Raw genomic sequence first — 23,011 nt, forward strand, 5'->3', positions numbered from 1 at the left:
TGCGGCGGGAGGACCCCTCCCGCCGGGAACGCCCCAATCCCGATTCCGAAAGCGCCGGGTCCCGCTTCCGAAGGACTTCCCAGCGAGCGCCACAGGGGTGTGCATTTCTCCGAGTCTGAGAATCGCAGCGAACGCCGGCCCGGGAAGAGTTGCAGTCGGCTCCTGGGGCGTCTGTTTATTGGCGCTTAAGGAAAAAGTTTGACGATCCTTAACCAGCCACAGACGCGGCGCAAGCGGAAATCCCAGAATCTCCGCGGCAAAGGCGATCTAATTTCAAGTCGTTATATAAGTGGGGGCTCCTTCCCAGCCTTCCCATTACACTTCCAGGAGTAAAAATGTGACTCGTTTAAATTTAAAAAAAAAAAAAAAAAGTATTTTCCTGGGCCCGAAAGTGGGCGAAGGCGCAGGCAGCGCCCGGGGCGCGCGGTGGTCTCACCGGTGCGCAGCCCCTCGCTGCGCCGGGGGGGGCGCGGGGTCCCGGTGGCAGCCGCCGGGGGAGGGGGGCGCGACCAGGCGTACTTCTCGGTGCCTCCGTCCGCCACTCCACGTGGTCCCGAGCAACAGTTTGTTGAGCTCATCAGTGACACCTTGAACTTTTCATAAAGAAAATGGGTATTGCACCGGGAGGGTTCGGCCGCGGCCGCCGCGCCGGATCGTGCTTAATATTCAATGATCTCGCTCGCGCCTCCCCCTCCTCTTCTCGCAGAAATTCCACCGAGTCCGTTACTGGGCTCCGACTTTTAAGTTAATTTGCTGCTCCCCCCACCTTGGCTAGTAACCAGTGTCTTTCTGGCTATCCTCTCGCGACCCCCACCCCCTCGCCCCGCCACTCCCGCCTGAAAATGACATTTCGCCGGCGTCTCCGGAGGGGGCTGAATTTCACTTTGTAACTTTCTACGGAACCCGAGCCCGGGTGGCAGCTCGGGTGGTGGTATCGTATGCAAATACGCATGCTGACGTTACAGATCATGTGGGTTTTGGCGTAGATTCCCCACTGATCGAGACATTTTTTCCCCCTTTTTTTTAAACCCCCCCCTTTTTTTTTCTTTAAAAAATTTTGGCCACCCGTTCGCACTGTGAGGTTTTTTTTTTCCCTCTCTCTCTCTCTGTCTGTCTGTCTGTCTGGCAGGCTGGCTTTCCCACGGAGCCCGAGCCGGGCGCCCGCTGGGGAGTGGGGAGTGGGTGGGGGGAGCCAGCAGAGTTCCATTTTGGAATGCCCGAGCCGCGTCTCCGCGCGCCCAGCCCGGGTCCCCGCGTGCCCAGCGCCGGCGCAGGTAAGAAACTTCGCCCCGGCGCGGAGCACCCCCGCCCGCCGCCGCCAGCCCCGCGCCCCGCACGCCCCGCGCCGGCCACTCCGAGCCCAACTTTCCCAGCTCCGCGTCGCCGCCGCCGCGGCTCCCGAAAAGGTGTTGTTAATGGGACTTGGCCGGCTCGCGATGGGGGGGTGGGGGTGGGGTGGAAATAGGGGTGGGGGGGTGGGGGTGGCGGCGGCGGCTGTTTTTTGCGGGCGGGAGAAAATCAGAGGATACAGAGGGGGGGAGAGATTTTTTTTTTTTCTTTAAGAGTTTTGATTACAAGTTTGGGTACACGGGAGCCAGAGCGAGGAGGAGGAGGAAAAACATGTCTACGTTTCCCTATGTCGACATAAGCCACAAAAAAATATGGCGTCCGCTTTCGACAGGGCGTTACGTAGACCCGACTCTGTTTTTATTTATTTATTTCGGGGCGGTCTCCCCCACCCCGTCTTGGCCGAACCGCGGCGCTTTGTGCGAGCGGGGCAGGTCCCGCGGGGACTCCTGCGGGACGCGGCCGCGTCTCCGCGGGTTTCGGCAGGCAGGGGGCTCGGGGTGTTTGCTCCCCTCCCTCCCCCGCGCTCGGCGCTGCTCCCCTCTCCCGGTGACGATTCGCCGTGCTGTGGTGGCAGGAAGCATGACGCCGCGGGCTGAGGCTGCCGCGCCGCTCGTCGCTCTCGGGGGCGGCCGGCGGCGGGCGCGCGGCGCGGGCGGCCGCGGGAGCTACCTGGCGGGGGCAGGGCGGGAGCGCGGCGCCGGGCCCCCCGCGCTGCTCAGGTGCCGGGGCGCCGGCGGCGGGGCGGGGGCCGCAGCCCTGCCTCTGCCAGCCCACGCTCGGCCCTGCACGGCAGCTGGCGCGGGTCCTCGGCCCCACCGGAGGTTCATCTTTGTTGGGGTGGCAGCTTCTTTGTGGCTTCCCCGGGACTTGGTGGCTCCTCGGCTTTGCACACTTGCCCTTTGCCCAGCCGCCTTGCGGGAGGCCGCGGGGACGAGGCTGAGCGGGAAGTTGGAAAGCCGGCATCCCCGCACGGTCCCCCTGGGCCTGGTTGCCGGGCCGGGCTCGGGAGGCGGAGGAGGGTGGTGTGCGGGGCGAGGGTGAAAACTTGACGGGGGGGGGGGGGGAGGCGAAGCGAAGTTGTGATTTGTTCGCGCTTCCACCTGATTGATTGGCTTCAAAGCCCGTGGTCCCCGCAGTGGGCTGTTTCCCCGAAGGCCTTTTGTTTGCTTGGGGGCGGGAAAGGGGGAGGGTGATGAGTAATGACTTTCCCAGGACCCTTCCGCTGTCCCAGCCTGGGGCCCAGGGATCACCAGGTCTTTTCGGGCTCTGGTGTCCTAACCTACCTGCTGTCGGAGCAGCCCCTTTCTCTGTCCAAGTTAGCAGCTCGCCAGTCTGCGGGAGATTCTGCTGAGCAGGAGGGCGGGGGGTGGGGGGCTGGGGGGTAAGTCAGGCGCCCCCTTCACCCCTTGGGTGCACAGACATGCCAGAAATACTCTCTTAAAGCTCACGCACGCTCACATACACTCTCATTTTTTCGTGTACAGCAGAAAAGAATGCCTTTAGGGGTCTCTGAGAGCTCTTCAAGATTTCAGTCAAAAGGTGATTTTCTATCTTTGCGGGCACTGAGGTTAAGCAGTTCAGTCACGGGGCACCGATGTCACAGAGCATTTGGATGGCAACCAAGTGGGATAAATATCTTATAAACTGGCATGTTTAATAGTAAAAGTAGATTAATGGAGCCTTCATGTGGTTGAATGGGATTAACACAAAGGTCTGATTTAAGTTTAGGGAGCAAGTAAAATAAAGCTGCGTACACATCTTTTAAGGCCAGAGGGGGGCGGGGATTAAAATTTGAAATGTGTCAGTGGCAATAACCGGGCTTGTGGTCTGTGGAAATATTGCTGCTGTGTAAAGGCTCCATAGTTGTTCTGTGCACGTGAACCCCTCCTTCTAATTAGGTTTGATGTCAGCTAACAATCTACCTGAAGCTAGCAGCTCTTAAAGGGAAAATCCAGGAAGCCAAGGCAGTAGGACAAATCGTATATATTAACTAATCCCTGTTTAAAGGGGGAAATTTTTAATGAGACAGCTGTTTGTTAGGTGGGAAGGGGGGGTTCGTAGCATGTAAACCCGGTGTCTCCTGACGTGCTGAGAGTTGATCCTGCCACACCCTACCCAGGTCTCATCCACATCAGGGCCAGGTGGTTGGGTGGGATGCTGTGCATTTGACAAAAGGAATACTGATGGCATTTGGAAATGGTTGCTGACACTTACTATTAACAGTAGGCAGTATCGTTTACTTCCCACCATAACCCCGTGAGATAAGTACTGTTATTATCCCTAGTTTGTAGTTGTGAAAACTGAGGCTCAGAGAGGTGAAGAAATGTGCCCAAAGCTACACATTAAAAAATGAAATCAACCAAACCTGACTTCAAAGCCTTACCCACTGCATTATAATAGCTTTCAAGATATGGGGAGTCATCATTGAAATGAAATAGTAAAGGGTCATAGGCAGGCAGGAAAAGAGGGAGTGGTAACCCTTGATCTGGGAATTACCTGATGGTCATGGGAACATACCTGGATTTTGTTTCTTTGTTCATTCATTTAGCCACGATGCATTGATTTATTTATTCATTCAGCAACTATAATATTCATTATATTATAAGAATCCACAGTCATTAAGCACATTGATATTCCACAAACTGTTCTAAGTAGTTATGATGAAACTGTTTTGTCTTCATGGTAACCCTGGGAGAGAAGTAGTCTCATTCTCAACCTTTTTGTAGGTGAGAAAATGGAGGCACAGAGAAGCACAGTAAGTTGTCTAAGACCAAACAGCTAGAACGCGCTAGTTCCAGATCCCAGAACGCGTTCTCTTAGCCAGTGTGTTCCTCTCCCGCAATGGAAAGCACCAACCCAGGCCTTAGGGCGATGCCGGTGAGGTAGAGCGCCACCACTCTCAGGGGATTTGAACAGACCCCTCAAATCGCTCATTGGACCAAATCAAGCAGGGTTAAATAATTGCTGTAATAGAGACCCCCCCAAAAAAAGTCTGCTGTGAAAGCGCAGTGAGGGGCATGATTATTCTGCTCCGGGGAAATCAAGGAGGATTTCCTAGAGGGGGTCACATCTGAACCGAACTTCGAATGATGAAATGCAGCATCTGGAGGTGTATCAGGTATCACTACAACCAGTTGGTAACAGTGGTCAAGAAATGCTGACCACCAGTGACTTAAGCAGATGAGGGTTTATTTGTGTCCAGCAGCAAGAAGGGTGGGTAGGATGATGCCTCGGCTGTACCATCAGAGAGCCAGGCTCCAGCTTTCCACCCTGCATCCTTAGTGTGTAGGGCTTTGGCCCTAGGTTTATTTATCATCTCATGGTCAGAAGGTGGCTGCTGCATCTCCGGGCCTCACAGATGCATTCCAGAATGAAGAATGTAGGACAAGTGAGCAAAGAGCTTTGTCCTAATACAGCTTTACAGTTATGTTTGCGAAGGGACACCCCTCCTGGGGACTTAAATCCTTAGCTCATCTACCGAAACTGTGTGTCATGTGGCCACAGGGAGGGGCAATCAAATATTTTTAGCTAGCCACATTGTTGCCATGAACAAATTGGGGTTCAGCCCATAAGGCAGAAGAGATGAATAGAGGAATGAGTTGGGAGGTAGAGTGTCTGCCGCCTGAGATGAGAAGGGGAGGAAAATGTTTTGTTCCTGATGAAAGTAAAACTTTGTCCCGAGAGCTGTGAGTGTCCTGGGGAGGGGGAGGGGAGGATGCATGAATGGCGACACAAAAGCTCATGCCAGACTTGGGGGTGGACATGGAGGAGGAGTTTCGCTTTTAATTATAGGTACTAGGGAGCCATGACAGATTTCTGTGAAGGGAATGCTGTGGGATTTAGAAAGGTGAGACTGACAGCAGGGTGCCTTGTGATGGCAAACTAGCCTGCTTCTTATTTGCAATGTTATGGGTTCTGGAATGTTTCAGAACAGTGGACCGGGTTTGCCTTAGGGTAAAATAAAGATAGCATACAAAAAGGAAGTGAGGGATCATGGGGCTATTTTCTTTTAGGTCCTGCCAATACAAATCCAGAATTAACCCGATGTTAGTCAGTTGTTACCCGGAGGTAACTCTCTCTCCTTTCACTAAAACTCAGTTAATGGAAGTAAAACAGCTGAAAGGGGATACTGTTTGCTCCCCAAACTTTCCACCTGCTTTTCCTCCTGACCCTAGGGGCTCGCAGATCCTAGCTGCAGCTCTGGCCCTCACCAGCAGAGTCACTTTGACCCAGTCCTGTCACCACTGCTCTAAATTGAGGGCATGGTGATAAAGGGCCTGGGAAGCCCTTCCTTGGACCCTCCACTGGGTTCCTGCAGTGAGGACCACCGTCCCTGATGCTCTTTGCTCAGTATTTATTTTTGTGACTTTGGGCTACCACTTCCCTTTCTGAACCTCAGTTTCCTCGTCTTTAAAATAGAAATCATTCTAGTAGCTGCCCCGTGCGTTGCTGTGAGGCTCGAGGAAAAAATGTAGAAAAGGATTTAACCCAGCGCCTAATCCATGGTTTGTGCTCAGTGCACAGTGATCATCTTCATCACCGCCATTGTCACCACCATGGCGCCATCGCCAGGGTATGACTTCACTGTACCCCTAAGCACCAAGTGATTCACGTGAAAGGATCTCAGCATCCATTCCAGGACTAGACTGTCCGCTCCCCTCGCCACTCGCCCCGCAGCCGCCACACATACATGTGCTTGTAATGTAATGCCAAGCCTGTGATGGAGCCGCCGTCCCTGGAATACGTCCCCATGAGGCTGGGGGCCGCGTTCAGCTTCTCCCGGGGGGTGTGCCGTGGCCACAGCCGGACAAGCAGAGCCCCGGAGGAGGCCGGCTCGCACGTGCTCATCGGTACACGCTGCGATGGATATTGTTTTTAGTATCGACAAGGTAGTTTTGTCTTTAACTGGAAAAAAAATTCTCTCCTGATTCCCACCCCCCTTTCTAAGGCCCCACCCTAGAACGAACAGGTGATTATAAGAACATCCGCCCGCAATCTGTTTGCTGTTCTTATACTTGGAGTCACTCATTAAGAGGGATTGATTGGCAGTGGTGTGTGTGGCAGACCCCGAGATGAAAACCAGTCCTGAAACAGCGCTTCAAGTCTCCGCCCAGACTTTAAAATGGGATAGGGAGGGTCAGGGCCAGACCCAGTTGGCTTGTTGACCCCTCTCTTTACCCCCGGTGGACAGTTTACCTGTTAAAATCCGCACACGGTTCACACATCTTCCTGTCCCTTCCTCCACCTCCTAATACTAGACACATTTAGTGGAGATTAAAACTTGTTATACAGTATTTCAGTGCAATCATATTTAGCACATAACAGAATCTGCATGAATGAAATACGTAAGCTGTTGACCCATGGGGATTGATTGAAAGGAGTGTGACCCAGGCCGTCCCTCTCCTTTGTTAGGATTATGGTGCGTTTTAGGGGTGCCCAGGCTTGATTTGGGATGTGTTCATCTTGCAGGGGAAATCCATCAGCATCCTGGGAACCGTTCACTGCAGGGAATAGAATTCTGCATCCCTGGGACCTTGGAATAGTCAGCTGAGGTAGCTCCAGCTTTGAAAGGGGATCTTCCCTGTCGGGCACCCAGGGGTCCCGTGCCAGGTGGGCAGAAGGGGCCTCCTGTTGAAAGGGGAGGAAGGTAAGGTGAATGAGAGTTCCCGGGCCATAGCTTCTCCTTGGTCTGCTCAGATGCCTGCGGCTGCGGTTCTTGGGCTCTAAAACATCTGCAGAAAACTGAAGAAGTTTGAGCTAGAAGTCTGAATTAAGGAGGGGGTAGACTGCAAGCATGCATTGTGAGAAGGTGGTGGATTAAGCAGTGCTGGAGAAAAACTCGAGAACAGACTCAAGAAAAACAGCTACCGTTCAGCTTGTGTGCTCTGGCTGGTGAGAATGAATGAGTCCAAAGCTCCCTGCACACCCAGACTCACCCACACACCAGGTCTATGCATCCTTAAGAAAAGCAACAGCTCCCCTAAATTGAGCACTTCTTACTGGCAGGCACTCTGTTACATACTTCCCCTTTATTATGCCATTTAACCTGATCATGGGGATTAAGCTGAGAGTGGTGAGCAGTGGTATAGCCCAGTTTTAAAGATGGGGAAACCATCTTTAGGTGCCTCCTCAGTGTATCAGAGATAAGGGAGCAGCAGAGTCAGGATTTGCATTCAGATACATCTGATTCCAAACCTGATGCCTTAGTCATCACTGGTCTTTCTGAAGAAGGTGTGGGGAGAAGGATGGATTTAGAACATGCTTTGGGACACAGTCTGTTTGCCATCCAGTAAAAGTGCGTGTGTGTGTGTGTGTGTGTGTGTGTGCATGGCTGCGCACATGCACGTGCACGGAGAGAGAATTCTAAGGCTTCTATCCATGTCTATAACAGGATATTAGCCAGGAGGGAAAGCCCCCTCTCCAGCTCTCCTTTCCTGCTCACTTCCCTGGGTCTGGACAGGAGGAACCCAGGGCACTAGAAACTGCAGTGTTGGAGACCCAGGAGAATCTGGGTGCGACTTGGAGGATGCTGAAAGCCTCACCAGCCAGTGAGAGGAGTGGGTGGAGAGTGGCTGTGTTGCTGTTTTTGTGCTTTATAATAAAAGAGGATCATTGTAATTGCGAGCCCTTGAATCATAACACTCTTGCCTATGGCTCACCCCAGCTGCAGAGCCATTTAGTTAAATAGCGCACAGAAAACTCCTTTCAGCTGACATTACTTTCCCGCTGTTCTTAAAATATGAGACGGGGCCGAACTGCTGGAGGAACAAAGCCATCTGGGGCTCCCCCCAAGCCCTGGGTGTGCCCGGAGCCCCCGTGGGATCTCTCGGGCCTGTGGCGGAGGAAATGAAATTATTTTCATTTGCACTGCACCCCTCTCTTTTTGGAAACCACTTCTTTAAGATGTTTGCACACAGCAGGTCAGAGCTGGATGCCATGGCTAAGTTGTTTCTGGTGGGTGGCGGCCTGGAGGGGATGGAGAGAGGCCAGAGTGCCAGGGCTGGCAGGGGTGGGCTGTGTCTTTGCTTTGTTTGGCAGCAGACCCAGGGGGGTGGGGTGAGGTCATGGAGGAATCTGAACAGACAGCTAGAAGCTGGAGAAAGGCTGCAAAGATACTTAGGGGAAGGGATAGGGACCCCGGGGTGGGGAGGGAAGCCCGGGCCCGCACCTAACCTCTCCTGGTGTCATTATCCTGTAGTATTGCCTGTTGCTTTCTACTGTTACAAAATTGATTCAGAGCGTGCAGGGAGCTTTGCCAGAGGAAAATAGTTCAGGAGAAGGCCAAGATGTTTTGCAGTGCAAGGGCTCTGGGGCGCATGGGGTCACAGAATGAAAGGGTTTTGATCACTTCGCAGGGTAGTGGCAGACGTTCAAAAGACTGAGGACCCTATTCGAAGGTGAGAAAGTTGGATGTTGCCAGACTTCAGCACTTTAAGAAATAAATAGGACTTGGGGGGGGAGGGGCGGGTTCCTGGTACAAAGTGTGATGTTGTCTGGACACACTGGTGGGGAGCATTGGGGGATGAGTCTAACAGGGTCTTGTTGCATTAGTGGGATCAAGGAACGTTCTAGCTGGAAGAAATCTTAGGGACCATGTAGTCTGGTTTGGGGAAACTGAGGCCCAGAGCAGTAAAGGGATGTGCGTAAGGCTAAGTGGCCGTTCAGCAGCGTGTCATTCTTCCTCTTCTGGGCAATCCAGCTTAAGGCCCTTCTCTTCCTTTCCCGAGCCAGGCAGCGCCATCGCAGTGGCCACTCCCCCCACCTCACCTTCCTTTCCTCCTTCCTGCCAGAGGAAGAAAACGTGGACCCCGCCCTCAGGAAGCTCCGTCACCTAGCACTCACCCGCACCTGCGCCCATCGTCTTGGCCGGCCCTTGCGGCCATCAGAGGTGCGATTCCAGGGGCTTTGTGAGGGTTAGCTCACAACAGTCCTGCGAGGGATAGGGGCTGTGCTTGCCCCCATTTAGCGGATGAGGAAGCACAGAGCCTGGACATTGCTTGTCCAAGGTTTCCGGAATCCAGGCAGTCTCGTCCCACACCTGGTGCCGTAAGGCCCACGCACATGCAGACTCCATCACCCGCGGCAGGGGCCAGAGGGATGGAGCCCTCCACCCATCCCGGATCAGGGTCATGGCAGCGCCACAAGCCTGCACTGAGCAGGCCGGCGGGGCAGACCCACACCCAGAGCCCGGCAGGGGCTTTCCTTCTCATGGGTCTTAGCTTGCCAGGGCCACCTTGGCAGTGGACTGGCTGCGTGGCTTAAACAGGAATTTATCCTCTCCCAGTCTGGTGTCAACAGGGCCGCGGTGGCCAGCAGTCCACAACTGTCCCTGCCTCCGTCATCCGGCCCCCTCTCACCCTTTCGTATAATCACGCCAGTCATCCTGGCTCAGGGCCCACCAGGTTCAGTCTGGCCTCACCTTAGATAATAACATCTTCAAAGATCCTGTTTACAAAGTGGGTTCACATCCCTACATCCCTGGGTGGGAGGTTAGGACTTGAGTGTGTCTTGGTAGCGGACACGATCCAACCCCTAACATCATCCCCGGCCTTTTCCGGGTTATTAACTGCAGGCTGCGTGTGAGAGACCCTCGCACGGTGGCCCATGCTCCCCCCCCACACACACACACAGCAGCCCCGAGTAGATAGGGTGAGGGCTGGAGCCACAACTCACCCATGGGTCTTTGCAACCCGAGACTTAACAGTTTCCCACATTGGGCACCCAGAAGTTGACTGGGATCCTGAGTAGGTGGGCAGGTCACATAGGGACACATGGTCACATCTGACTGCCCGGGGTGGGTTTCCCAAAGTCCCCCTAAAAGTAAAGGAATGTTGAGACAGTTCAGACGACTTTGAACTGAACAACAGATACTTGTGTGCATAATAATAATTTTCAAGCATGACGTATAGGACCAAGCACTGTACAGCCCCATTTTGTAAAATAGTATCATTGCAATAGAATCTACATACCCTAAAATTCACTGCTTGAAGCGTACAGGTCATTGCATTTAGTGAATTTACGGAGTTGTGCAAACGTCATCAAGATGCGACTTTAAGACATTTCCATCATCCCCCCAAAAAACCCTGTAACCATGAGCGCTCACTCTCCATCCCACCTCCACCACCGTTCCCTTCCCCCAGGCCCAGGCAAATGCTAATCTACTTTCTCTCTCTGTAGAGTTGCCTTTGCGGACGTTTCATAGAGATGGAAACATACAACGTGGTCTTTGGTGTCTGGCTTCTTTCACTTAGCATAATGTTCTTGAGGCTCATCCATACTGTAGCATGTATCAGTATTTTCATTCCTTTTTATGGCTGAATAATATTCCATCATATGGCTATACCATACTTTATCTATCTCTGCATCATTTGATGGACTTGGGTTACTTCCCCTTCTGGGCTATTGAATAAGATTGCCATGCCTATGCATGTACAGGTTTTCATGTGGACATATGTTTTTTATTCCTGTGGGTATTTGCCTAGATTGCTCTACCCACAATTGGGATTGCTGGGTCATACAGTAACCATTTGAGAAACTGCCAGACTGTTTTCTAAAGTGCCTGTACTGTTTAACATTCCCACCAGCAATGTATGAGGATTCCAGTTTTTCCCCATTCTCATCAACACTTAGCATTGTCATTAGCCCCATCTTGCAGGCGAGGAAATCGAATCACAGGGATGGAAAGGTCAGCTGGCTAGAGAGGGGAGCAGTAGGACTACACTCAGGGCTGTCTGACCAGTCCCCTACCCAGGGCGAGGTGAGGCAGGCAAGGCACGGGACCAGGGACTGCGCAGGGTCGGCACCCGGGAGTACATGCCGCCTTACATTTTTTGCCCTGAGTGCCCCACTCGCCTCACCTGGTCCTACCACTCAGCTCCTTATGTGTAGGTCATTGTGCCCAGTGTTGGGGATCAGGGTGCGGTGCAAAGATGCCCATGGCACTGCCCCCTCCCTCGACGTGCTCTCAGTCTGGCTGGAGAAACCATGCCCTTTGCAGCCCCACGAGCCTGGCTGGACTGGCAGAGACTGAACACCTCTAAAGGACTTAGCACACTGTCCCACACCTCCTGGACGCCCTAGAAATTCTGGCTGGGGGTGCCGTTGTCGTATTAATGTATCTCTGACCTTACATGCGGTGAGGCTGCCTGTGGGTCACTGTAGTTTGAGGGGCTTCCTGCCGTGGCTCTGTGATTGGAGCCTGCACTCCCCAGCAGGAGGGGCCTCGCCAGTGATCAGGAATGGCCCAGGATGAAGGGAAGCTGGACATCCAGGCTCTCCTCGGACCTGATAAGCCTTTCCTGGGCATCATGGGTCCTGTCCACAGAGCCTGGCAGTGGCTCCACTTTAGCTTTTGGGTCTCTGGCTCTGTTATCTCCAAAGCGAGAGTATAATTCTTGTGCTCCTGCAAGTGAGAACACTTCTAAAGGGTGATATATGTGGGGGCCAAGATGAGCCAGGGGAGGGGTGGCCTTGGGTCCTTCTGCTGAGTGGACAGTCCTCTGCTTTTCCCCAGCATGGGGCCAGAAGCACTCAGGCCTCCTGACTTAACTCAACCCCCTACTACTGCCAGCTCTCAGCACCCTCAGCCCGCGCTGTGCCTGACGCCCACCTGGTGGCCCTCCCCGGGCATGGGCTCTTTGTGCTCAGAGGCACTGTATGTCTTTGGGGCTGCTAGTACTGTCCTGCACTGGTCTCACGAGTGAGGTTCCCACTTGCCGTCTCAGTCCCCCTTGCCCCGGAGCCCTTAGCCTCATCTTAGTGGTTGTTCAAGTAGCAATAGTTGAACCGACCGAGTTGTTGATAAGAGAATCTACATGTATACTGTGTGTGTGTTAAAACAGAAGGGGCAAGTAAGGCTGGGCCTAACTTCCAAAGTGAATGGAAACACTTCCACAGTTGAGTTTTTTGCATATGTTTTATTTAGTAAGGGAAGGAGGAAGTCTTGTTGGAAGGAGTACTTGTCATGTCACCTGTCACCATCCTCTCCATGTGGGGCTCTAAAACACCGAGTCTGACCATCCTCACTGACCTCCTATAAGCCTCAAGTCCAGATCCCTGGCCCGGGCATGGCAGCACTTCAAAAGCCGACCTCTACTTTCCTGGCATATTTTGCTCTGGCTGCTTGCCCCGTGGCCATGTACCCCATACATCAGACACACAAGACTGTTCTCTGAACCCCAAACATGCCTTCCTCTCACCCCTTTCATTCCTTCACATACTCAGCCCCCTTTCCCCAGAGGAACTCATGCTTTAGCAGCATTGACTCATTTTTGCTGTAGATGCTTTCTAGCTCCTCTGCAAAGCTAGTGGGGCATGGATATAATCCATTAGAAATCTTAGCAAGTGGGTTTTGATCTTTTTGTGTATCTGTCTCCCAGAGAAACTCTGAGCCACCACCCAGCCTCCTCCAAGAGAGGGACTCTTGCTCACCTGTGTTCCAGCACCAGCTCAGGGCTGGCCTGGAGTCAGGTTCACAATGAATGTCTCCAGGGTGATCAAGTGGACGTATGAATGAATAAATGACTCGGAAATATTGACAAGAACATTTTCACCAGAACCTGTTTGGGGACCTGTGCGAATGGGTTCAGCTACCCAAAACCTTGTTGCTCACTGCTGCTCCTGGTGGCAGGTCCTTGCCATGGCCCAGAAGGGCGGTCCCGGGCGATTTTGTAACAGGAAGCAGTCAAGGCTGCTCCCGCCCCATCAGGCTTTGTCCTGGGTTCAGAGTCTCTTGGCCAGCCTCTGCCAACCTGCCCGCTTTCGTGGCCCAGGCCGCTGCCTTTTCTTGACGTCTGGCCTCTGTGTGCAACTTGGGTCCAGTTCAGCCACTCGGCTTGCATTGCCCTTTGCTCCTTCTCTGGAACACCGTCTCCATCCACCTGTTCCTCTGGCCTCTGTGCCCCCTAGAGAAACACACAGCTTCCAACTATACTTTTTTTTTTTAACAGAGCCTGAATTTTAGACCAAACTCAACTTCAGAGATGGTAGGGAGGAAGGAAACAGACTTATTGAATGCCTGCTGTATGCTATATGCCTGCTATGAAACAAGCCTGTTATATGCATTACCTTGCCTTAATTTATTTAATTCCCCAAACAGCTTTGCTTGATATAACATTTTATACTCATCTTACACAGGAAGAAATTGAGGCTCTGAGGACTTAACTTGCCCAAGTTACATAGTAAATGGCAGAGCAGGATTTAAAGCCAGGCCTTTGTGATGTTTGAGCCCATGTGTTTGCCTAATCACAGGCTGCACCCTTCGGTATGGGGTGCTGAAATTCTGTGCCAAGTGCATCAGCAAGTGGGATACCGTGAAAGACCACACAACTAAAATTAGTAATAGAAGCATTTCTTTCCCTAGGAGGCACTCCTTGGCACTAGTGCAGCTTGTCCTCTTGCAGTTGTAATCTGGGGAGGAAAGGAAAAAAAAAACTGTCACAAGAGAAGAGGTCACATTTACTAAACTTGTGATGGGAAAAATTGTCTCATTGAGATTGACGTCTGGTATTGTGTACGTGAGTGTGCTTCAGTAATAGAGAATAACCGGCCATTCTGTGACAAAGTTGTATTTGCCTCTTCAGTGGGCGCTGGGGAGATGTATGCATGGTTAGGTTAGGCTAGGCTGCGATGCAATGACAGGTAAATCCTGGTATCTTAGTAGCTTAACAAAGCAAGGTTTATTTTTTACTCTCATGAAGTTCACAGAAGGACCACAGCTCTCCAAGGTAGTGCTCTTCCAAGCAGTGACTTGGGAATCACGTCATATTCCTCTGCCTGAATTTTCTGGCTACATCATCTGCAACAATTGGCTGTGAGGCAGCTGGGGCAGAGGAAAAGAAAATTAAAATCACATATACCCACTCTTTCAAGGGGTCATTTCTGCTCACAGCCCTTTGGTCAGAAGTGGTCACATGGCCTTGTCTGATGGCCAGGGGCCTGGGAAATGTGGGGGAGCACATGAAATCTTGATGAGTAGGGGAGCCCTGGGCTAGCTGTGCTTCTTCAGCAAGTCACTGCTCTTGCTCTTCTAGAATCAAGACGTGGTCCTTGAAATGGAAACAGGGCCACAGAGACTGCCAGCAGCAGAGCCCAGACCTGCAGGGAAGCTTCTGCACACTTCACCCTGGGCTGTTCAGGGAGCATTTACTGAGTTCCTGTCCGGATCGGCCCCATGAGGAGATGTGAGGATAAAAAATATGTTAGTTCTGGGGGTGCATGGTGGTACAGTGGGAAAATGTTTGCCCACCATGCAGGAGAGCTGGGTTCGATTCCTGCTGGCCCAGGCACTTCCCTCCCCACCTAAAAAAAAAATTTCAACAAATGGTACTGCAATAATGGGATAGTCACATGGGAAAAGAATGGAATGTGCCCCCACCATACAGTGTACAAAAAATATATATATAGGGCGGTGCAATGGTTGCTTAGCAACAGAAGTCTCGCCTGCCATGCCAGAGACCCGGGTTCAATCTTAGGGTACAAAAAAAAATGTATATATATATATATATATATATATGTATGTCAGTTCTGAGTTCATCAGGCCACACCTGTCGGGTTGAGCACCATGGATACCTTTGGAGATGGTTTGGCTGAGCCCTGCCTGCCCTCAGGATGTACCTTTGGTTTTAGGTGGTTTGGGAGTGGCAGGGATGGGTTTGTGCTCCTCCATCATCTGTTCAGCTTCCTGCATTGGTGCCCATGTGGACAGAGGGGTGTTTGGGGAAGTTGTCCTGCTGGGGTAGGAGCTGCTTGCTGATCTGCTGAGAGAGGGGACCCAAGGCCTTGGACCCTTCTGCATGGCCATGTCAGCTGGCCAGACCCACATGTCACCAAGGGGGCTCCCCTGCCCCCTGGAGCTATGACCGTGGCCCTGTGCTGGTGCACCAGCCCACCTCCCCCCATGCTCCCTTCCCACGGGGCAGAAGAAGGCAAAGGGATTTGAGGCCAGGTCTCTATCGGTGTCACCACATACTTTTACTCTGCTCTCCTCCTGGTTTGCGGGCCTCCCACCCAGCTCCCATGGAACCCAAGGAGAAGGAGATGGCAGAGGCTTAGGCTGTTGCTCTGACCCTGTGTTCCATCAGCTCCTGACCTTAGAGAAGTCATTGAACCCCTGTGAGCTTGAGTCTCTTTATCTATAACGTGAAATGGCTGGACCAAGCCAATATTTTTGTAAGAGAAGGTTATAAAATCAGTTTAGTGTGTCGGACCAGCACCATTCAATGATACAGACTGGAATGGATGGGAGTAGAATTTACCGAAGTGAAGAACAAGTCGTCAGGGTAAGAGTGATTCCGGAAATGCTCTGGTGTGTGTGGTCTATCAGATCGTGATGTACAGTGCATTTCTTACCATGGGTTGTGTGTGTCTATCAGGCCGTGGCGTACATTGCATTTCTTACCATGAGTTACGGTTTTAAAGAAGTTTGAAGAGCATCACATTAGACCATGAGACCTTGACCTCTCTCTGTAAAGGGCTAAGCACAAACTATGTTAGGCTTTGTGGGCAATACGGTCTCCATCACAGTTAGTCTCCCTTGCCATTAGAGCACAAAAACAGCCACAGACAATACGTAAACCGTGTGCATGGCTGTGTTCCAATAAAACTTTATTTATAAAAATGGGCAGCCGTCCAGATTTGGCCCACGAGCGGCAGTTTACTGAGCCCCGGACTAGACCCTCTTCATCCAGGGGAGGCGGGCTGCGGTGGGTACGTAATTTGAGAAAGAATAGCTAGTAATATATGTGTTTTCATAGAAGGCTAACTATAGAAAATAAAGCTCAACGAAATCTTCTTAGCTGTTGGAGAAACAACAAAAATAGAAAGCAAAAGCAGGATTAGGGTGGGGAGGGAAGTGATTGGCTCAGTTTTTTAAAGTTTTGTGTTAGATTGGAAGTGATCAGCCTGTGGCTTATGAGAGGATAAGGTCCCTGGCCCTGAAAGTTTGGGGCCAGGCTCACGCAGCATCACTGCTGCCGTCTTTAATTAAGCCAACCTTTAATCATCCTAAGATTTCACGTAAAATATGGATCTCAGAATTCCCTCTGAAAAGTAACATCTGGATGCTTTGTAAAGCCACATTGCTGTGCAGGCAGTGGGGCAGGCTCTAGCCAGGGCCTGGCCAGCCCTGTCCCTGCCACCTTCTACTGTCCTTTGTCTGAGTCCCTCCTGCCTCCACCTGCCCAGCCCCTGTGGGTAGCTGAGATTTCAATCCTGGTCTAATCGAATATTTAGGCCCCTTAGGATCCCACATTTGGTAACGTCCCGCCTGCCACATGCCACTGACCCATTGGGCCTCCATGTCCTCGCTGGTAGAATGAGTCTAATTTTGCTCCTCCAAAAGGATCATTTTGAAAATAAGTAGGAGGACACATTGAAAGCAGTTTGTAAAACACAAAGCCCTTCACAAATGTAAGAGAAATAGAAAGAGCCAAACACTTCTTTTAGCATTTGAGGCTTTAATTGATTTTAAAAGTAAAATATTTGTTTTTTAAGTGAAAAACAAATGTACTATGGGGAGAAGATGCTCCCGAGCTCATGAAATGCAATCCAGCTGATCCGGGAAGAGCTGTCCCCCTTGGTAGGAAAGGATTTGAAGCCGGCCAGATGCTCCAGACACCCCACCCGGCAAGCGTACACTTCCTTACCCTCTGACATGTCCTCAGTCGAGATCTGGGAGATTTTGAAAAAGAGTTGACAGTCATTTTCTCTAGAGACCTATAAACTGATTGGGCATGTAAGTGAGCCAACTGCTCGTTCTCTCCTTAACCCACACACTCGGAACATCCTGGAGAAGTTGATCTACAACTTGACCCTGGAAGGGAGCTGGGTTCTTTCATTTGGGTTCCAGGGACATGCCTAGCAGCCCCTGGAATGGCCAATGATTTTTGAATGCCTCACTGTCCCCCAGATTATGTGGTGGGCTGGAGAGCATGTCAGGGTCATAGGAAATTTAGGGAAAGAATGCTGAGAATTTAAGGGAAGGAAATGCTGAGTGCTTTGTCCAGCAGCTCAAGGGCTAATGGTCAGAAGTCTGGCAGCTGCATCTGGACTACAAGTCGAGACCCCGGGGCTGTGGCTTCTCCCCTCTGCCCGTGGGTGGGGCCAGCCCTCCCAGCCCTTCCGTCATTCACAGGGATGAAATGAAGAGGCGGAAAAGGGGGCTTCTGGCCCTCGGCAGAACAGAGGCCGTCTAAGCCCAGAGGTCAGTATCTCCCTCTCTGGCTCAGTTATCGCTCCTGATGGAATGTGGAGAACCCGTCCCGATGAGCTGAACGTCCTCCAAACATCACACACAAAAATTTACAGCATATTTACCTTGCTTGCATCTTGTAGACCCATTACAGCCGGGCTTTGCATGGAGCGTCCTGTTTGCCATAAAGGAAATGAAATTCAGTGAGCCTCTCACCACTGCCGGGCACTAAGGCCGCTGCAGGAGAGGGGCGCTACGGCCTCCCTTCCCAGACAGCCCGCGCCAGCCCCCCCTCGGCGGGGCCTGTGGCGGCAACTCCTCTCCTCCCCTGGGAGAGGCCTGACCATCTGCGTGTGACAGGGGAGGAAACTGAGGCTCAGGAAAGACCGAGAAAGACAGCGAGGTGGGGCGGAGACGGGCTTCCAGGTCAGGTGTGGCTGATTCGCACCCTCCCATGAGGTTGGTGTCGCAGAGGGAGGTGGACAAGGCGAGGCACTAAGTCCGGTCTCTGAGCCTCCGTGCGTGGCCCAGGCCTCGTGGGGCCGACCTTTCCGTCCTCACACGGGAAATACGGGAGCACCTACTGTGCGCCGGCCACCAGCTGCACCCTAGGGATTTACAGCGGTGAGTGGCATGCTGCTTTCAGTCTAGGCTCGTGTATTTCTCTGCAGAAACTTCTGGGGACCCTCCTCACCCAGCGGGGCCGTGGTTACCAGCCTGGCCCCCAGTGTGAAAGCCAGCGATGGAGCCCCCCGGATCCTACAGGAGCGGGAACCCGAGCTCTCTCAGGGTTCTGAACTTCCCGGGCTCCCTCTGCTACTTCAGGATGGCTCCGTCTTAAGGTTAAATCCAGAAGAACTGATCGAAACCGCGCCCTTCCCTGCCCTGGGCTCCGTCCCCCCGCACACCTCGGACAGGGCGCCTCTTCTTTGGAGTCCTGTGGCGGCCGCGAGGCGGTCAAGGCGGGGGCAGGGGCAGAGGGCACCCCCGCGTCGCAGGGCCACCACCACGGAGCCAGCGCTGCTGGCTTGTGCTTTACAGTTTTTTTCCGTTCTCGTTTCTCTCCTCGTCTTAGAATTCACGCCGAGGTCTCCGACAAAGCTGATCCTTTCGGACACTGGGCAGGGGCAGAGGGAAGGCTGGTAAGAGGTGGAGAATCCTGTCTATTAGATATTGTTTTGGTGGACTTCTGGTTCTTTAGCTCATGGTTTAAATATCGGAGCTTGGGTCCTAGAAAATGCCATGTTGACCTGTCTCGGTGGCGCAGACTTGGTGTCCTCGGCCCTCAGCCCCATGGCCGTCGCAGGCTCGTCCTGTAACTGAGACGCTCCAGGCCTGGCGAGGAGCCGGGCCCTGGGGTGTAGGAGCGTCCCTCTGAGATGCTGGCAAGGGTCCTGCCCACCAGCACACTGCCCCAGGCCTCCAGCTTGGCTTGCAGGAGCACCAGGCATCTGAATTTACTTTTGGGATAGGAAAATGCTTTGGTTCCTCCCAGCTTATCTGGTACAACTAGGGTCTGTCTGTCCTGCATTCAAGTGGCCCTGAGGACAGAAGATGCTGGTCTCTATTATGTCCTTTTCATTCTGGCCTCCCGTCCCCTCCTGCCCCTTCCCCTGTCCTGGGTTGCCATAGTAACTGTGGCCAGGGTCTTAGAGGCCTCTAGTTGTTCTGCTCTATCAGGCCACTTGGCTTCTGCCCGGGCTGGTGGGGAGCCCTGCCTCGCCCAGACCTCGCCGTCTCCATCATGGACAGCATCGTGGAACCCCTAGGATGTAGTGGCCATCCCTTAAGCAGAGAAATGTTTGTGGATTTCAGAGGCAGCAGCCACAGTGGATGCTCAGGGGCCCTCAGCTGGGAAGCCAGCCCCCGGAGACTTGGCCCATTGGTCATCTGTCCTGGCGGCTGGAGAACATCTTTGTTCCGTGAGCTGTCAATAACCCGAAGTGCAGGTTACCAGCACCGACAGCTTGTGTCAACCAAGAGGAAGGCTAGTGGTCACCCAGGAGCCAAGCCTTTTCCCAGGGGGTGCGGGGAGGGAGAGAGAAGGAGGGGGAGGAGTGGAGGAGAGAGAGGGGACAAAGAACATGCATTCCTCCCTTCAGAGCCATGTGGGGCACTTGCTGAAAGAGTTGTAACAACAAAACAAAAACCTTCAACCGGAGGATTTGTGGTGCGCACACACACACAGGCACACAGACACATAAACAGCTAAAATACAGCACAGATGAAAAATTTAACGTTGCTGAGTTTTCTGTATGGCAGTCCAGAGGTGTAAGTATACAATTTAACTGCAGAAAACATACATGGAAGTGGATGTTTTGTTTCGTTAATTCCACATTTCAGATATTAAACTCTGTAAATTGAGGTTTGTAATGGAGGAAGAGGTTATATATTTTTTGTAGTATTGGGCAGTTTAACAATCCATGAAAAAATTGCTAATTCTAGGTTTGCAGAAAAGGACTACTTATTGCTAATAACTTACTTTATTGTTGGGTGTCTGTAATAAAATTGTCAGGACATTATGGAAAAATGATCATCTTTAATAAAATAACTGAGTAAATATTTTCCTGCAGATTTCCCAAAATGACTCTTTTTGTGAAATGGAGTTTCATAAGTTGGGATTTGAAAACTTTCCTCGTGAAGAGGATTTTGATACGGGGGCCTCATTTTGGGGTACCTTGGGAACAAAGAGGATGTTTTCTTTTCAGAAGAGTCACCAGGAGACTAAGGCAGCAGATGCTTAGGGGCCTCCAACCCCTCCTCTAAATGCACCATTAGGAGGGAGACGGCTGCCAGTTCAGCGGCCTCTGCCTTTCGGTTTGGATGAGCTGACGTGGAACTTTGCTACTATTCTGGAAGAAGTATGTAACCCAGGGAAGATTCCGTTCATGGGGAGACTCAGGAGGCTCGGGGTCGCCCAGCCCAGCCAGGGGCTGCCTGCTGACCAGCAGAGACCCTTCCTCCCCCTCTGAGCCTCGGCTTCCTCACTCAGAAAGCAGAGGGGCCTTGCCTCCTCCGAGCTGAGCCTCCTGTCCATGGGCTGGGTCCGTTGGCCCATGCAGGTTGGCAGGGCTTCCGCAGGTGGGCAGCCTCTTCAGGGGCCAGGCCGCCGCCCAGGCACCTCCAGGCAGCCCGTTGACTCGGACTTTTCTGGAAGCCTTGTACAGAAGAGCTTGACTTTCCACCAAAATTACCCCCGCAGAATTGCTGTGACGTTTCCTTGGGAGGCCGGGGGTGACACTGGGCAGGAAGGCTGCTGGGCTCGGCTCCCGCAGTGACCAAGCGCCGCTGGTCCTGACCCCAGGGCAGAGGGGCTGCAGCTGACATCCGGGACGAGAGCAAGGGGACGGCGGACCAGGGCGGGCGGGAGGGCGCTGGCAGGTTAGAGAGGTTTAATGGGTCACGCGGCGAGAGGCAGCGCTGGCCGGACTGCCCTTCCCGCCCCGCCTGCTCCGGAATGCCGTGTTTATTTACTGTCCGGTGGATCCTTGTTTCTCTTGGGAGATCACTTCCCAGGGCTGGAGGAGGCTAGCAGATTGGCTCCAAAGAACTCCCCTTTCTCCCTCGTTGTCCTGGGCACCAGGGGGTTGGGGCTCCTAAAAGTGAAAGCGGCCAAGCAGAGGCCAGCTGGACTTCCCCCTCCCTCCTACCCCCCCGCCCCCTCCAGCCACAGCCCCCGATGCCCCCAGGAGCAGGGCTGGGTGGGTGGGAGGTGAGCCGGGCTGTGCAGCGGAGCCACCTGGGTGGCGAGGCCCACCTCGGCTTCGGGTCCTGCCTCCCGTGCCCGCGGCCGCCACCCATGCATCCTGGCGCGCCCCCGCATCCGGGGCTCCACCCTGGAACCACCGGGAGGACGTCCCGGGAGTGGGGGCCCCCTCTGCCCCTCTAAGCCCACGGCCCGCGGACCCCATGGCCCTCGGGCCGGGAAGTTCTTGGTTGTTTGCACGGTGGGACATTGGGCAGCAGCCTGGCCTCTACCCGCGGGATGCCGGCAGCGCCCCCCCACCCAAGGCGTGACAACCCAGAATATCTCCGGACATCAGCAGGTGCCCCCCCAGGGTGGGGGTGAGCTCACCTCGTCCCCCTCCCTACCTGCACTGAGAACCCCTGGGCTAATCACACCCCCTGTTTGACTTTCCTCGCAGCCCCTCTTCACTCCCTGAAGTGGTCTTTTTTTCTCTTGTTCTCAGGGGTTTCCAAGCCCTGGCAGCACTTTTTATTCCAAGAACCTTTAAAATATCCCAGATAATCTCTGGAGCTGGGGCCTGGAGATCCTTTCTTTATAAAAGCTTCCCAGGTTGCTTTGCTGCATAGCCCGGGTGGGGAGCTCTCCACCACACACACACACACACACACACACACACACACACACACACACACACACCATCCGTACCCCCTCCCACCTCTGCAGTGTCCACCAGCTGCGGGAGGAACAGGCAGGTCCCCCCACATTTGCATCCTTATATACAAAGTAGTGCCTAGTGCAGAGTAGGGACTCAACAAAGATTTACTGAATGAACAAATGCTCCAGAAAACCTACCATCCTGGTAGGTGTTTTTTGGACGGATTCATTGATTTATTCAACACACATTCACTCAGTGTCTGCTGTGGGCCAGGTGCGACACTAAATGCTGAGGGTACAGAGATGAGCAAAACTTGACCACTTCTTCCAGGAGCCTCCCGTCTATACAAACACACAGTTACCCGTGCAGTTAGATAATTGCTAGAGTGAAGAGAGGTAGAAAGTAGTTGGAAAGTAGAGTCAGTGGTTCCTTGAAAGAATCTAGAAAGGCCCCTAGTTTCTCTTAGCAAGGTGTTTACCTGCATTTTCACAGTTGACATCACCGCCGCCCTGGCACAGTAGGTGTGGTTCCCCTGTGCCAGCTGAGGAAACTGAGGGTCTGGGAGCTTATGTGCCTTCCTCGGCTGGCCTCCGTTCCAGCCCAGGTCTGTCTCTTGGGAAAGCCTGTACTCTTTCCAGCCTGTGGCTCTGGGTCCCGGGGTGCACCTGGCCATCTGCCTGCAGCATACAGGGCCTGGGGAGCAGGCCCTAAATCCCACGTCCACCGTTAGCCAGCGGTGGACTTCCTGGCCCTGGAAGGTTACTTCTCAAGTCCTTCTAGCTCTTTCTGTGTAACCAAGAATCAGACTTAGTTTGGGTTTTGCAGACATAGACCCCAAAACAAAGATTCAAGTGCAAACAGTTCATTTGAAAAGAGAAGGGAGCACTGATAGGGGAGCCAGCAAGTGAGACAAGGAAGAGGGGTCGCTAGAAAATGGTGTGTTATCGAGCAGGCTGCTGCAGTGGGCAAGCAGAGCATAATCCTGCTGGGAAACTCAGCATGGCAGCATGTAGCAGGAGCCTGTGTGTTTTGAGACAGCATGATACCCACTCACCAACTCCCACCAGTCACTGTGTGGGCTGCCCCTGGCACTTCAGGCTGCCAGGCTGGAGGCAAAGTGGGCACCAGA

At 53.0% G+C, this 23,011-nt stretch overlaps 1 protein-coding gene and 1 long non-coding RNA gene across 8 annotated transcripts in view; one reads left to right on the forward strand and one right to left on the reverse strand.

Annotated features, from left to right (window-relative positions):
- Nucleotides 1–735: 735 nt before the first annotated feature.
- LOC143689002 (cytochrome c oxidase subunit 6B2-like) overlaps nt 736–23,011 on the forward strand; it is a 137,340-nt gene continuing 115,064 nt past the window's right edge. For 4 of the 7 annotated variants that reach the window (XR_013178453.1, XR_013178455.1, XR_013178454.1 and 1 more), the window contains exon 1: nt 736–1,274. Coding sequence is in view for 1 of the 7 variants with exons in the window: in XM_077167565.1 (XP_077023680.1) it covers nt 15,589–15,629 (41 nt within the window). In the remaining 6 variants the exon portion in view is untranslated. Of the gene's footprint in view, nt 1,275–1,328; nt 1,407–14,875; nt 15,630–23,011 lie in introns of those variants that run through there. The other 3 variants (XR_013178457.1, XR_013178452.1, XM_077167565.1) reach the window with 2 other exon arrangements.
- Nucleotides 16,808–18,999, reverse strand: LOC143689004 (uncharacterized). The gene is made up of 3 exons (XR_013178458.1): nt 18,448–18,999; nt 17,665–17,714; nt 16,808–17,019 (listed from the first exon to the last, which is right to left on the reverse strand). It is a non-coding gene; the product is annotated as an uncharacterized LOC143689004 (long non-coding RNA).

Source organism: Tamandua tetradactyla, chromosome 6 (genome assembly GCF_023851605.1).
Source record: "Tamandua tetradactyla isolate mTamTet1 chromosome 6, mTamTet1.pri, whole genome shotgun sequence".
Lineage (NCBI taxonomy): Eukaryota > Metazoa > Chordata > Mammalia > Pilosa > Myrmecophagidae > Tamandua > Tamandua tetradactyla.